Source organism: Malania oleifera, chromosome 7 (assembly GCF_029873635.1).
Source record: "Malania oleifera isolate guangnan ecotype guangnan chromosome 7, ASM2987363v1, whole genome shotgun sequence".
Lineage (NCBI taxonomy): Eukaryota > Viridiplantae > Streptophyta > Magnoliopsida > Santalales > Ximeniaceae > Malania > Malania oleifera.
The window spans coordinates 41,180,951-41,193,860 of record NC_080423.1 but is presented as its reverse complement, the minus strand read 5'-3'; the positions used below and the strand labels follow the sequence as shown (position 1 = coordinate 41,193,860).

Here is a 12,910-nt window from a genome sequence, read left to right as displayed (position 1 = left end):
TGACTCAGGATCAAAGATAGAGTTCTCAAATACCACTGAAAATTTCTAGCCTTTCAAGTGTGATATAGAGCAGCAGCCCAGGTAAGCTTGCTTATGTTAGAATTTGGGTTATTTTTTCCCAAGCAAGAAAGCTTATGAACCACTTCATCCCAACAAGAAAAAGACCAGGGTGTATGAAGACAATAGGTAGCTCTCTGATAAGTTTTTATTTTGGAGTTGCAAAAGAATGGTTAATTTCTACTTTGTGTGCATTGATAATGTTAAAGGCCTGATATACATTGTTGGCCCACAACCTAACAGCTTAAGCTTTTAGTAAAGTGGTATTCGAACAGATACCACAAAAGGAAATTAGAGGAACTAACTGTACTCACAGTTAAACAATCTGTCCATTTGAAGTCTACTCTAAGCTGCTAGCCAAGAAATAAAGGCATGGCTGGGAATATTTTCTTTGGACCAGTTACTGAGGACCATGGGGCAGCAGAGTCTTTCCCTTATCAAGTCTGAAGCAGATTTAAGAGTAAACTGACCAGTAGAATGGGTCCAGAGAACTGAATCTTCTCAACTGCCTTATGGGCCAAAACAAGTTCCACTCCTTAATTATACTAGAAACTTTTGCATTCAGAGGAAAAGCAAAATCCATTGCAATGGAGAGGCCATATTTGTCCATGAGCGGACAGTGAGGATGCCAATTATGAAAGAACAATAAGGCAGACCTACCATCTCCAATAATATGGCTGAAGTTGCCAAACACAACACTTCTGACCGGGGGGAGGGGGGGGGGGGGAGGAGGGGGCAGAACTGGAAATACATGAATCACTTCCCAACTGATCTTGCACCATAGGATTTTGTGTCATTGCCCTTCCAAAGAAAACCGATGACTGTTGATGACAGCGGCAGGGAGGCATAAAAATGAGCCCCGGTAACCCTGACTGGTTGCTAAAATAGACTTTACAAGATGGAACCTTCCAGCATAAGAGAGGTGTTTATAGATCTAGTTTATAATTCTAGATGTAGTCCTCTCCACCAGTTGATTGCAATCTTGTTTGTTGACCTTCTTTGAATATTGTTTGCTAACCTTCTTTGTGACCAAGTGAAGGCCAAGATACCTCACAGGGAGACTGCCTTCTGAAACCCCCTAGAACTTGAATGATCTCTTATTTATACAACTTTAGAGATTCCAGACATGAAGATAGTAGACTTGGAGGGATTGGCTTGAAGCCCTGAGAGAAAATACAAAACCTTGAAAGGAATCTGGATAATCCTAGCAGACTTAGCATCTTCATGCGAGAAGATGAGAAGGAGGTCATCAGTGAAGCACAGGTTAGCGAGACCTATCCTGTCACACTTGCTATGATAATTGAATAGCATTTGAGCTCAATTTTAGTAGCAGCTCTCCAAAGGATTTTTTTTGTCAAGACTTCCATTACCATAACAAAAATATAGTGAGAGATTGGATCCCCTTGTCTAACCCCTTTTTAACCTTTGAAAAACTCTCCATAGAACCATTGATTGAAAGAGAAAACTAAGGGCTTGCGATACATTCTTTGACTAAATTAATGAAGATGGGCATAAGGAGGTGATGCTGCACAACTTGATGAGATCAATTCAGATGAGGTTTCTATCTGATATGGTCTTCGAAAAACAATCTGTGAAACTGGAAGATAATTCTGTAGTGGTCTCCAATGCTTAAGTTATGAAAGGGATTTTTTAGGTATGTTGTATTCAAAGAGTTGGAGAATGATTGTGAACCGTTTCCATGGTATCTCTTGTAACAGTCTTCATAATTGGCTTGTTTAATCAAATCATTCAGTGTAATGAATGTGTATCCTTCCGAATTTATGTTTTCCATTACAAGGAAGGCATCAACTTCTTCGTTGATGTTTCTCCTGCAGATGACTAGGCTTGGTCATCTGAACAACCTAAATATAGTTCAGCTCAGTTTAGGTGACGTGGCACCTCGGTGTGTTGGGCGGAGTGATGTGGCAAATCTGGCTGATGTGGCACTTCGTTGACTTTAACTCCCTATGCGCGGGCGTTACAATGGCATCACGAATATTGATAATCAAACCCCAATTTACTGAGTGGAGTAGGCCATAACAGAATCGGTGAGAGAATTGACTGAGAGAAACAAAGAGGAAGAGAAGAAGGAAGAAGGATAAGAAGAGAAAAATTGTTTCAGGGCAGAATTGGGGGGGGGGGGGGGGAAAAAGGGGACGGAGGGAGAGAGAGAGAGAGAGGTAGGAGAATGGAGTATGATATAGGGAACAGGGAAGAGAAAGGAAGAAGGAAAAGGAAGAAAAAGAAAGGAAAATGTGAGGAGAGAGGGAGAATAGACAGGAGAAAGAAAGGGAAAAAGACACTTCTATGAGAGAGAGAAATGTGAAACTCGATTAATTATTCAAAGTTTTTCAACCTTACGTTATAAGCCTATATTTATAAGAAACTTAGAAACCCTAAAGATAAAGATGCCAGGTTTTGAATTGGGGACTCTTCGGGGTCTTTTTCTTCAAAATATTTTTTTGTCCATGCTACGAAATCTCTAAACCCTGGCCATTCTATCTAGATAAAAGTTGTGTGGAAGGCTAAAGTACATTTTAAGATTTATGTTTTCATTTGGACTTTGGTTCTCAATATGGTTAACAAGAATGAATTGCTCCAGACTAGGAGACCTCACTAAGCTCTCAGGCCAGATGTTTGTATGATATGTAATGAGGAGAATAAGACTAAATTTCATTTATTTTTGCATTGTGGGGTGGCGAGATTTTTGTGGAACAACCTGTTTTCCTGCTTTGGTGAGGTTTAGGTGGCACTGCAGACTGTTCATGAGTTTATAGTGGTGCAATTTTGCGGTCTTGGACAGAATAGAAAAATGGAGAAGTTTTTGGAATTGTGCAGTTTTTGCTATCTTGTAGACACTTCAGCTTGAAAGGAATGCTAGATTAGGACCGGAAGACTCCCCCAGATTTGATGTGGGAGAAAGCTATGTTTTAGGCTTCCTTTTAGGCTCATCTTTTTTTGAGATCTTGGGAGTCTCTTGCTGTCCGATATCCATACAGACTGGAATGCAGTGTTGAGGTAAATATTTTGTATTTTGTATTTTTCGATTTTTTGTTTGTTTGGACAATGACTTATCCTCCTCTGTAATTGTTTTTTTTTTTTTTTTCAGAATTTTTTTGTTATAAAAAAAACTATGAAAAATATAAAATAACCCCAAAACAATAAAAAATGACAAAATAAGCCTGAAGTAATTAAAAAAAATACTGAAAATAAATATCCCTAAACTAATATAAAACCTCTAATTTCTTAAATCTACGCCTTCTACAGAACTATTTGGAAGGCAGCACAAGCAGTCCTCTGTCATATCCCCTAGCTGAACAGAACTTGAATCAGAAGAGTTAGACTGCTAGTACCACTCTAAGAGATCCGGATCTAGTGCCCAAAGATCATCCTTGGGAACCCAAGTATCATCTGAAGTAGGGCAACCTCTCTGCTGAACTAAGTATCGTCGAAAAGTGGAAAACCTTTGCATCTGAAATATTCATACACACATCATAGTCTTGATCTCATCTTATTGTGGTATGGTGGGTACTTGAGCAACAGTAGAACCTGCACGAATACTAGAAGTAAAAGCAGGAGGCTCAAAGGTGCCTTGTTAGGGTATCAAATCCTCCATATTGGAAACAGGAATAATATTCATATGAGTAGGCCAATCAAGTAGGTAAGCATTAGATCCAAGTTTTCCAATAATAGAGAATGGGCTAATGGCTCAGGCATGCAATTTCTTAAAGGAATTCTTGGGAAAGAATTCTGGATGAGTGTGATCCATGACACTATCATCTAGATGAAAGTTTCTTGCACATCAGCAGCAAGTTTCTTGTACAAAGGATTCTGCAGGTTCAGAAATGTGAGCATGTGGTGGTAAAGGAACAATCAACAGCAGCATGGGGTTTGTATCCAAAGACACACTCAAATGGGCTCTTGCTCATGGACCTATTTGTTGATTATATAAGCAAACTCAATGGTAGGCAATACCAAGTTTCAAGTCCTTGCTTTTATTGTACAACACACCTAAGCAAATCACCAAAATTACAATTACCAACCACAATTTGAGCATTCAAAGTTTTTCAACCTTATATTGTAAGCCTAGCTGAACAGAACTTGAATCTGTTAGGAAGAAGAATTTATTGTTCTTATCCCCGAGTTTGAGCAAGAAACTCTCATTGTCTGCCTCAGATTATTCTGGAGAATTATCTGAGGCTTAGAAAGGAAAATTTGACCGTCCTCCACTTACCCTAAAATAATCAGTTGTGCAAAGGCTTAGAATTCCAGAGATGTTATTAGAGTCATCAGACACACCAGGGGTGAGAGAATCAACCAGAAGTCTGGAGAAGACTTGAGCACAAGAATGAGTTGCCAAAATCAATGAAACCATCCTTCCTTTTGTTAGCCCAAGTGAAAAAAGAGGTGTCAGATGAAGTAAGATCCTCTAACCCAGAAACTCAGCAAAAAAACTCTTGAAATCTTCAGACCAGCTAAGCTGGTTGCAGAAATGAGACTTGAACTTCCAGAAATGTTTTTTTTTAGTGTTCAAATCTCCCAAAACAACCAAGTTGCATCAGAAATGTTTCTCCCCAAATCTGTCAAATTTCTCCAGGGGGATTTCCTTCTGAGTTGAGCTTGAAGCATAAATGAAGGAAATCTAAAAACAAGGATAATGAGCAGCCTTCACTCTAATACTAATATATCGAGAGTCTGCAACTACATCAATGATATTGTAAATTTTTTGGTCATTACCTACCCATAATCTCTTTTAGGAGCATTACTGCCATAATTATTTAGAAAGACACATTTCCTGTTTAGGGTTGAGGAGATCCTAGCAAAATTGATAGGCTTGACTTTGGTCTAACAAAGACCTATCATGGTCGGAGCTTTGGACTTGATTAGATTCATAACTACTTTTTGTTTATGAGGTTCATTTAGCCCTTTATTCTTCCAAAGCCCATGGTCATTGGGATTCTGCATCTAGCTTTTTTTCTCCAAGATTTACTTGGAATTTTGGGGGTTTCCCCTTCTTCTGTCCTTTTTGATAGCTTTAGAGGTATCTACTTTCACTTCCAAAGTAGCAGACCAATAATTACCAGAGTTACCTGCAATCTTAGGAGAACTTTGTTGATCTCCAATAGCAGATTCACTAGAACCAGTGTCAATCCTGAGATTAAATTTGATAATTCTTTTTTATTTTGTATTGAACCAGAGAAGTCACAGGCCTTGGGCTAATGTCTCTTTTCCTAATAGGGTTTCCATTCTCCTGGTTAAATGGAGTATCCAAACCAACAGTTAAAGAATTAGCATCTGCTAAAACATCTATGTTGTTTGTATCACAGCAATGTCCTTAGGCCTATCAACAGAATCCTCAACCACCTCAGCGTTTACAGCCTCATCAAACTTTTCTGTTTCAACTTGAGGATGTCCATATTATTGTTTCCAAGGTCATCAGCCACTTCAGTCAAGATTGAGAAATAATTTGAAACAGTAGTCAGCAGGAATAGTTGTGTGCTGTTTTTTGACCCATTGATTTTTAGCCTTCCATTTTTCATCTCCAAGTGACCAAAAATGGAGCACCTAGAGCATTTTACCATTTCCATGCATATTCAAGATCAACTACAGTAAGCTCACCTTCCAGAATCATTACCTCTATTTAATGTGGATGATCCATATTTATGCCTATTTCACACAGATTCTAGCACATAACGGATTTTTCATTTGTTTTGCAAAGGAATCAAGGTACAGAGGTTTACCAACTGAACTTGCAAAGTGACTAAGGCACTAAGCCCCATGTCGCCCAGTAAACTGATATTATGTGATGGAATTTCACCTAAACTTGTTCTTTTCAGCAGCAGATTTTCTTTTTCAGCCAAGGAGGACTAGTGAGATAGAAAAATCAGAGAGTTTCCTACAAACCATGGTCCATTGCGAGTTGGAAGACGAAGAAACCATTAGACAGTGAGAAGATCTCCACAGTACTGCCTTCTGTTTTTTTTTTTTTCCAGATCTTCGCAATTATATTCTTGACATACAAATATGGTGGAGACTTGCCAAGAAATTGGCTGATTACAGCACCCTACCATTTATCTATCCCAATATGGAAGATCTTCCTGGGAGGATTGACTAAGATTCTCCCCTCTTTTCCAACAGGCGAAGTATAGAAGATCTGAGTTCTCGTTCTCTACTCTCTAGTAATCAAATAAGCCACTCTGATTAGAAATTATCTTGAGATGCCTCACCTTTGTGATCCAAACAAGGATTCTTTGTTTGCAAATTGCTATCCTTCAGAATTTTGCCTTTGCCGGAGACCGGAGTTGAGGAACATTATCCCAACCTTACACCCTGTTGATTTTTCTGTTTCTTGTACTGAACTCTGGAAAAAGTTGTTCATTAGATATAAGATTCACATTCAATATCAACAAACTAACAGAGATTAACCAATATTTTGATCAGAAGTCACCAAAGCAGCTGTAGAAAATCAAGAAATCAAAAATAAAAAAATGCACTGCATTTGAACAAAACAGAAATTCCCACTGGAGTTCAGGAACTTGATTAACTACGATATTTTTGAACAGTTTGAAAATTTTTGAATCTTGGGGGTCAGTGGATCTAATTAATCAGTCATTTAACTCCAGAATTCCTTCAAATTCATATTATTTAGCCATTGTGGCTTGGACACCACTTGTATGCGGTCATATGACTCATATTGTTCATGTCTGACTACTAGTGATAATTGATTGTTTTGCAGATAGCATATACTGGCCAGTGTTTATTATTGCAACTGCTGCAGCTATAGTTGCAAGTCAAGCCACTATCTCTGCAACTTTTTCAATAATCAAGCAAGCCCTAGCACTTGGCTGCTTTCCAAGAGTTAAAGTTGTGCATACATCAAAGCAGTTCCTGGGCCAGATCTATATTCCTGATATTAATTGGGTTCTTATGATCCTTTGCATTGCTGTGACTGCTGGATTTAAAAATCAAAGCCAAATTGGAAATGCTTATGGTGAGTTTATGCATATTTTATTCCTCGAATTCATCTTCTTTCATTCTTGAACAATTTATTTTGAGATGAAATTGTTTTTTCATTTTTGCTTTGTGTAGATATAAGACCTGCACCAAAAAAAACTCCATACCCTGAGAAGATTACCTTTAAATCTCTATGTTGAGCACTAGATATTGAAATGTGCATACCTAGGATATCTAAGCTATCTTTATCCATACTATATATGAAAATACAAGTGTGCTAGGACTGCAAACCATTGTGTTTGACAAAAACATCCTTACATTTTAAAATTTTTAGTTAATTTTAAGCTCCATTTCATGACATGAGGGAAATAGGATCAAGTTCTTTACAAAGTTTAAACATAGACCCTGCCTACTATGATGCAGAGACTTGTTTTTTATATTTACAAACAAGTGAGTTTAACTTCCTGTATAGCTTGTCTAATCATCCGCTCCAGGTTTGCTGCATTTCCTTTGATCACCACAGAATTCCTCGATTTCCAAGTATGATCAAACCTTACACTTTACAGTTGTTTATACTAAAATACTTAACAAAATTATCTCTCTAAATTTATTTGTACAAAATTGGCCTATATGCTATTATTGTTATATATTTCAATATCATTATAAAATAAATTTATATCTTAAAACCTGATACTATCAAACTACAAAATTTTAATTTCACCTATGAAGTATTGACAAGATGATGTTAGTTAACAGATTAAAACATTTGTTTGAAGATTTTACTAAAAATTGTTGAATTTGAAACCATCTGTTCAAACAAATTTTGTTTATTATGAAAAAGATTCTATTTTCACTCATGAGATTTTAATTAAATGATTTTTTGAAGGAAAATAATGAGCGCAAACATCTCTCCAAAAAATTTATCATGTCATGATGCTACTACAAAAGAGGTAATATATATATTTCGCAAGAAATTTAAATCCTATAAAAAAAAGTTAAAATTTCAAATTATCTATTTCAAAATTAAATTAATTTTCAAATTTATTTTAAAACTTAATATATCTACACATACCTTTCAAGATATAGTATTTATAGATCCATTGCTGATCATGGATACCAAAATCCCGATTCGGTTCCCACAATCCTATGATGCAAACTTACCTAATCGATCTGGATTGTATGTAGTATTGGAATCAGGTAGGATCCTAGTAGGATTATAGAATCCTAGGAGGATTGTACCATCAAGATCCTAGTTGGGATCCTACTGACCGTAGTTGTGCAATAGAACGTAGATTTTTTCTATTTAGGATTTTAAAGCAAAAGACCCAATTTATATTTTTATTGTCCTAAGGACATCAATTTTGCAATATACACAAAATTGGCCCAGCAGGTTTCAACATTCCTGATCTGTCAGTCATTACAATCCCTGTGAAAGTGAACATCCCATGAAAATTTTGAATTTGAATTTGATTTTTGAAATTTAACAGGGAATCTTTGTCTTCCAAGGATACCCCTCCTGCCTCTTCTGTCATCCACCGTAGCCACTCACCTGATGCTTTCATGCTGGTCATGTCTCCTCCCTGTCCCTTTGATTTGCTTTAGACCAAAAATCTTTTCAACCATCTCCATCATCATCGTCAGAGTAAATTTTTCTTTAAGAGGGTGATCTCCACCACCCAAGTACCTGCTTTCACTATCTCCACGACCCAAGTACCTACTTTCACCGTCTCCACGGCCTTTATATTGGAGTTTCCAATCAGCACCCAGATTCCTAGCTTCCTTCCCATTTTAAAATTTTCCTTGCTTTAGTTTCCTGATCAATTTCCACAGAGCCTCCACAGCCTGATCTCTTGGAAGTCTTCCTTTGCCCATAGGTGAGCAGGTAAAAAGGCATTGCTCTGACCCAATATGCCCTTGGAAGAGCTTCAACCTTGTGACATGCAATTGCTGGGGACCACAAATTCAAAACCTAGAAATCCTCTGCCCACTTATGTTTGCCACAATTGAGCACCCTAACTGCATCCTCTTCTGCTGGGAACTGGAAGAGGAAAAGGTCTCCCAGAAGCTCAAAGAAAATTACTTCTGTTGGAACTTCTGTAGCTTTGTTCACCCAGTTCTCTACACCTGTATATGAAATCCCTGTTCTGTTGCTCTCCATCGGCTTTCAAACCAAAGCATCTGAAACCCTTCGACTGCAGGACTTAGCATTTACCAGAAAAGTGGTGCCTCCCTCTGCCTATGCACCTCAATTCCTCACCTTTGGCCAACTAAGGTATTGATATGTTTTGTGATATGTTTCCCCACTGTCAGAAGAAGCAGGGGACTTACCATCTTTAGCGAATTTTTTTGAACAGTTGAGCAATAAGTTTCCCAAGACACCTTCAATTCCTGACATAAAAGATGTATGCTCTATGTTCCTCAGTTGCAACTGGTCACTTTTAAGCTTCTCTTTTTCCCCCCTTTCCAACCTTGAAGACCCTAGACCCATTTCTTCATTTCGTCAGATTTCTTTCTAGTCCTTCGTGTCTCTGACTGGAAACTGCATCCCAGTCATTGAATATTTTGAAAATAATGAAAATTCCAATTACTAGGACTTGGCATTGCAATGTTAATTTTGACCTTATATGACTTCATATATCTTGACTTTTGAATATTTGAAATCATTAAAAACTTATGTTTTTATTTTCCCTAATTATGAGCAAAAGTATTTTTTTTTTCTATCTGTTGTAGTAATTGAGGTAGTTTTCTCCCCTTCTGGAGGGAGGAGTTGGGTGCTATAGCCCAATCAATTATCATAGTCAAAGTACTATTTGTTGACATGGAATAATTGTGCATTTGTGTTCACCAAAGATTTGTAAACAACCCAAGAAAAGCTGAGTATTGACCAGCTTGAGCTCGGCTTGATTTATTTAAAGGAAACTCAAGCTCAAATTGAGCTTAAGCAGTACTGCTTGAGCTGGCTCATTTAACATCCGTATGACTTGAGATCAACTTGAGATGAGCTTGTTTTGTATTAATAAACAATCCAAGCTCATGGATAGCTCAAAAGCTTGTTTTAAGTTAAAGAAATTGAGCTTGATCTTGTTTTGACTTGCCTAAAGCCCCTAATAAATGGCTATTTGAGAGAAATACAACAACAACAACAACAACAACAACAACAAGCCTTGAGTCTCACTATGCGGGTTTGAATATATGAGTCATTTTCTGCCAATTCATGGGATCGAGGGCATTTTCTTTGCCTAAATTAAGAGCTATTAAATCCTTCCTCACTACTTCATTCCAAGTTATTTTAGGTCTACCCCTTTTTCTTCTAGTACTTCCTTGCTCCTCCTCACTAGTGCACTAGTAGGCTTATATTTCAAATGTTCAAACCACCTAAGCTGCCTCTCCTATATCTTATCTTCTACTGGTGCTATACCTAAATTATTGCGAATATGTTCATTCCTTAATTAGTCCTTAAATGTTATACTACTCATCCACCTAAGCATGTGCAGTTCAACCACTTTTAATTTTTGACTGTGTTGTTTCTTAGTTGCCCAACATTCTAATCCATAAAGAATGACTGGTCTTATAGCCATTTTATAGAACTTTCCTTTTAATTTTAGTTGTATTCTTTAATCGCAAAGCTCACCTGATGCACTCCTCTATTTTACCCATCTTACTTTAACTCTATGTATTACATCCTCTTCAATTTCTCCCTTTACTTGCATAATAGATCCAATATATCAAAATCTATTAGTATTAGTGCTATTGATTCCTTGATTATCAAGTTTAATCTTGTCTTCTATTTCCTTCTTACATGGCTGAAATTATATTTCATATGTTCTTTCTTATTTCTATTTATCCTAAAGTCTCTAGACTCAGAAGTTGTTCTCCAAATTTCCAACTTAGATTCTATCCCACTCTTTCATAAATCAAAACAATATCATGTGCAAACAACATACACCATGGGATCTCGTTTTGGATACTCTTAGTAAGTTCATCAATGACTAAACCAAATAGATAGGGGCTTGGAGTAAAACCTTGATGTACACCTTTTGTGATCGGGAATTCTTTGGATTCTCCTTTGCAATCTTAATGCTAGTCGATACTCATCATATGTACCCTTAATGACATCAATATATCTACTATATACTCCCTTCTTCTCTAAAACCCAACATAGAACTTCCCTAGGTTTTCTATCATATGCTTTCTCTAAGTCAATAAAAACTATATGCAAGTCCCTCTTCTTTTCTTTGAGCTTCTCCATAAATCTTCTTAGTAGGTAAATAGCTTATGTCGTCGATCTCCTGGGCATAAAACTAAATTGATTCTTTGAGACCCTTGTTTATATTCTTATTCTTTGTTCAATTACCCTTTCCCACTATTTTATCGTATGACTCAAGTTTAATTCTGCAATAGTTATTACCATTTTGGATATCATGTTTTTGTAACTAGTTATTAATGTGTTTTTCCTCCATTTCTCTTGCATTTTCTTGGTTTTTATAATAGTGTTGAATAGATTAGTTAACCATATATTTCCTTTATCACCTAGACATTTCCAATCTTCAATTGGAATGTTATCTGGCTTCCCACTTTATCTTTTTTAAAGCCATCTTAATATCACTGGCTATAATTTTGCGAGTAAATCTCATATTTTTTTGTATTTTCCTCATTTGTCTCTTCTAGGTTTAGGCTTTCAATATAGTGTTCAATAAACAACTCATTAAAGTATTTTCGCCACCTCTATTTTATGTCTTCTTCTTCTACCAAGACCTTATCATTCTCACCTTATATACATTTTACATTCCCTAAATCTTTGTACTTTCTTTCTCTAACTCTAGCAAGTTTATACATGTCTCTTTCCCATTCTTTTTTACATAGTTTGACATATGAATTATCATAGGCTCTATGTTTAGCTTCACTAATGGCCATTTTTGCCTCTTTTATTACCCCTTTATACTTTTCAAAGTATCTAATTTCTCCTCTTTATTGCTTTTTGAATATCTTGATCCCACCACAAGCTTTCTTTGCCATCAGAGACTCTTCTATTGGATACACCTAAAATCTCTTTTGTCAACTTTTTAATAGAGTTAGCCATTCTACTCCACAAAGTGTTTGCATCTACTCTATCCCTTATTGTCCAATCACCTGCATTGATCATTTTATCTTCAAATTTTACTATATTTTCTCCCTCCAAACTCCACTACTAAATCCTCTTGCATTGATTTATGTTGCTCTTATTCTTCCATTTTTGTGTACAAATATCTAATATTTTTAAACTCTATGTTGTGAAATCAAGCTTGCCCCTTGGATAACTTTACAATCCTTATAAGATAAATGATCTCCCCTCCTAGTTAAGAACAAAATTATTTACCTTTTATTTTGCCCACTCTTGAAGGTTATTAAGCCCCTGTTTGGGAGCACTTTAAAAAAAAGTGCTTAGTGCTTATAGCACTTATCATTTAAAACAAACACTTTTACGAAAAAGTGGCATTTGATTTGTACTACAACAAATATTTATTGTAAAAAGTGTTTTTCCAGAATCAATTTTTTGAGAACTATTTAAGTGAATTTTGAAAAGCAATCCCACTTTTAACTGACACTGTTCATAGTTGGGGTCAATTTTATAAATAGTAGAAAATTTAGTGGCCATCTTATAATTTAAAAAATACATTAGAAGATAATAATATATTATTTTATTATGTATAATAATATATTAATTATTAATGAAGCATAATTCAATTCTAGAATGAAGAAGAAGAACCATATATTAATTTAAATTAATATTAAAAATTAAAAATACTAATTTAATTAATAATATTATTTTAGCACAAATTAATATGATAATTATATGTTATAAATATAAATTAAGAACAAGATTATTGTTATTCAAAAAATAATATTGTATTATTTTTAC

The 12,910-nt window shown here is 35.9% G+C and overlaps 1 protein-coding gene across 1 annotated transcript in view; it reads left to right on the top strand.

Moving 5' to 3' along the window:
- The window catches only part of LOC131159794 (potassium transporter 11), a 53,055-nt gene that overhangs the window by 21,917 nt on the left and 18,228 nt on the right, over window positions 1-12,910 (top strand). The window contains exon 7 of the mRNA XM_058114966.1: window positions 6,794-7,048. Within this exon, the coding sequence (XP_057970949.1) occupies window positions 6,794-7,048 (255 nt within the window). The remainder of the gene's footprint in view (window positions 1-6,793; window positions 7,049-12,910) is intronic.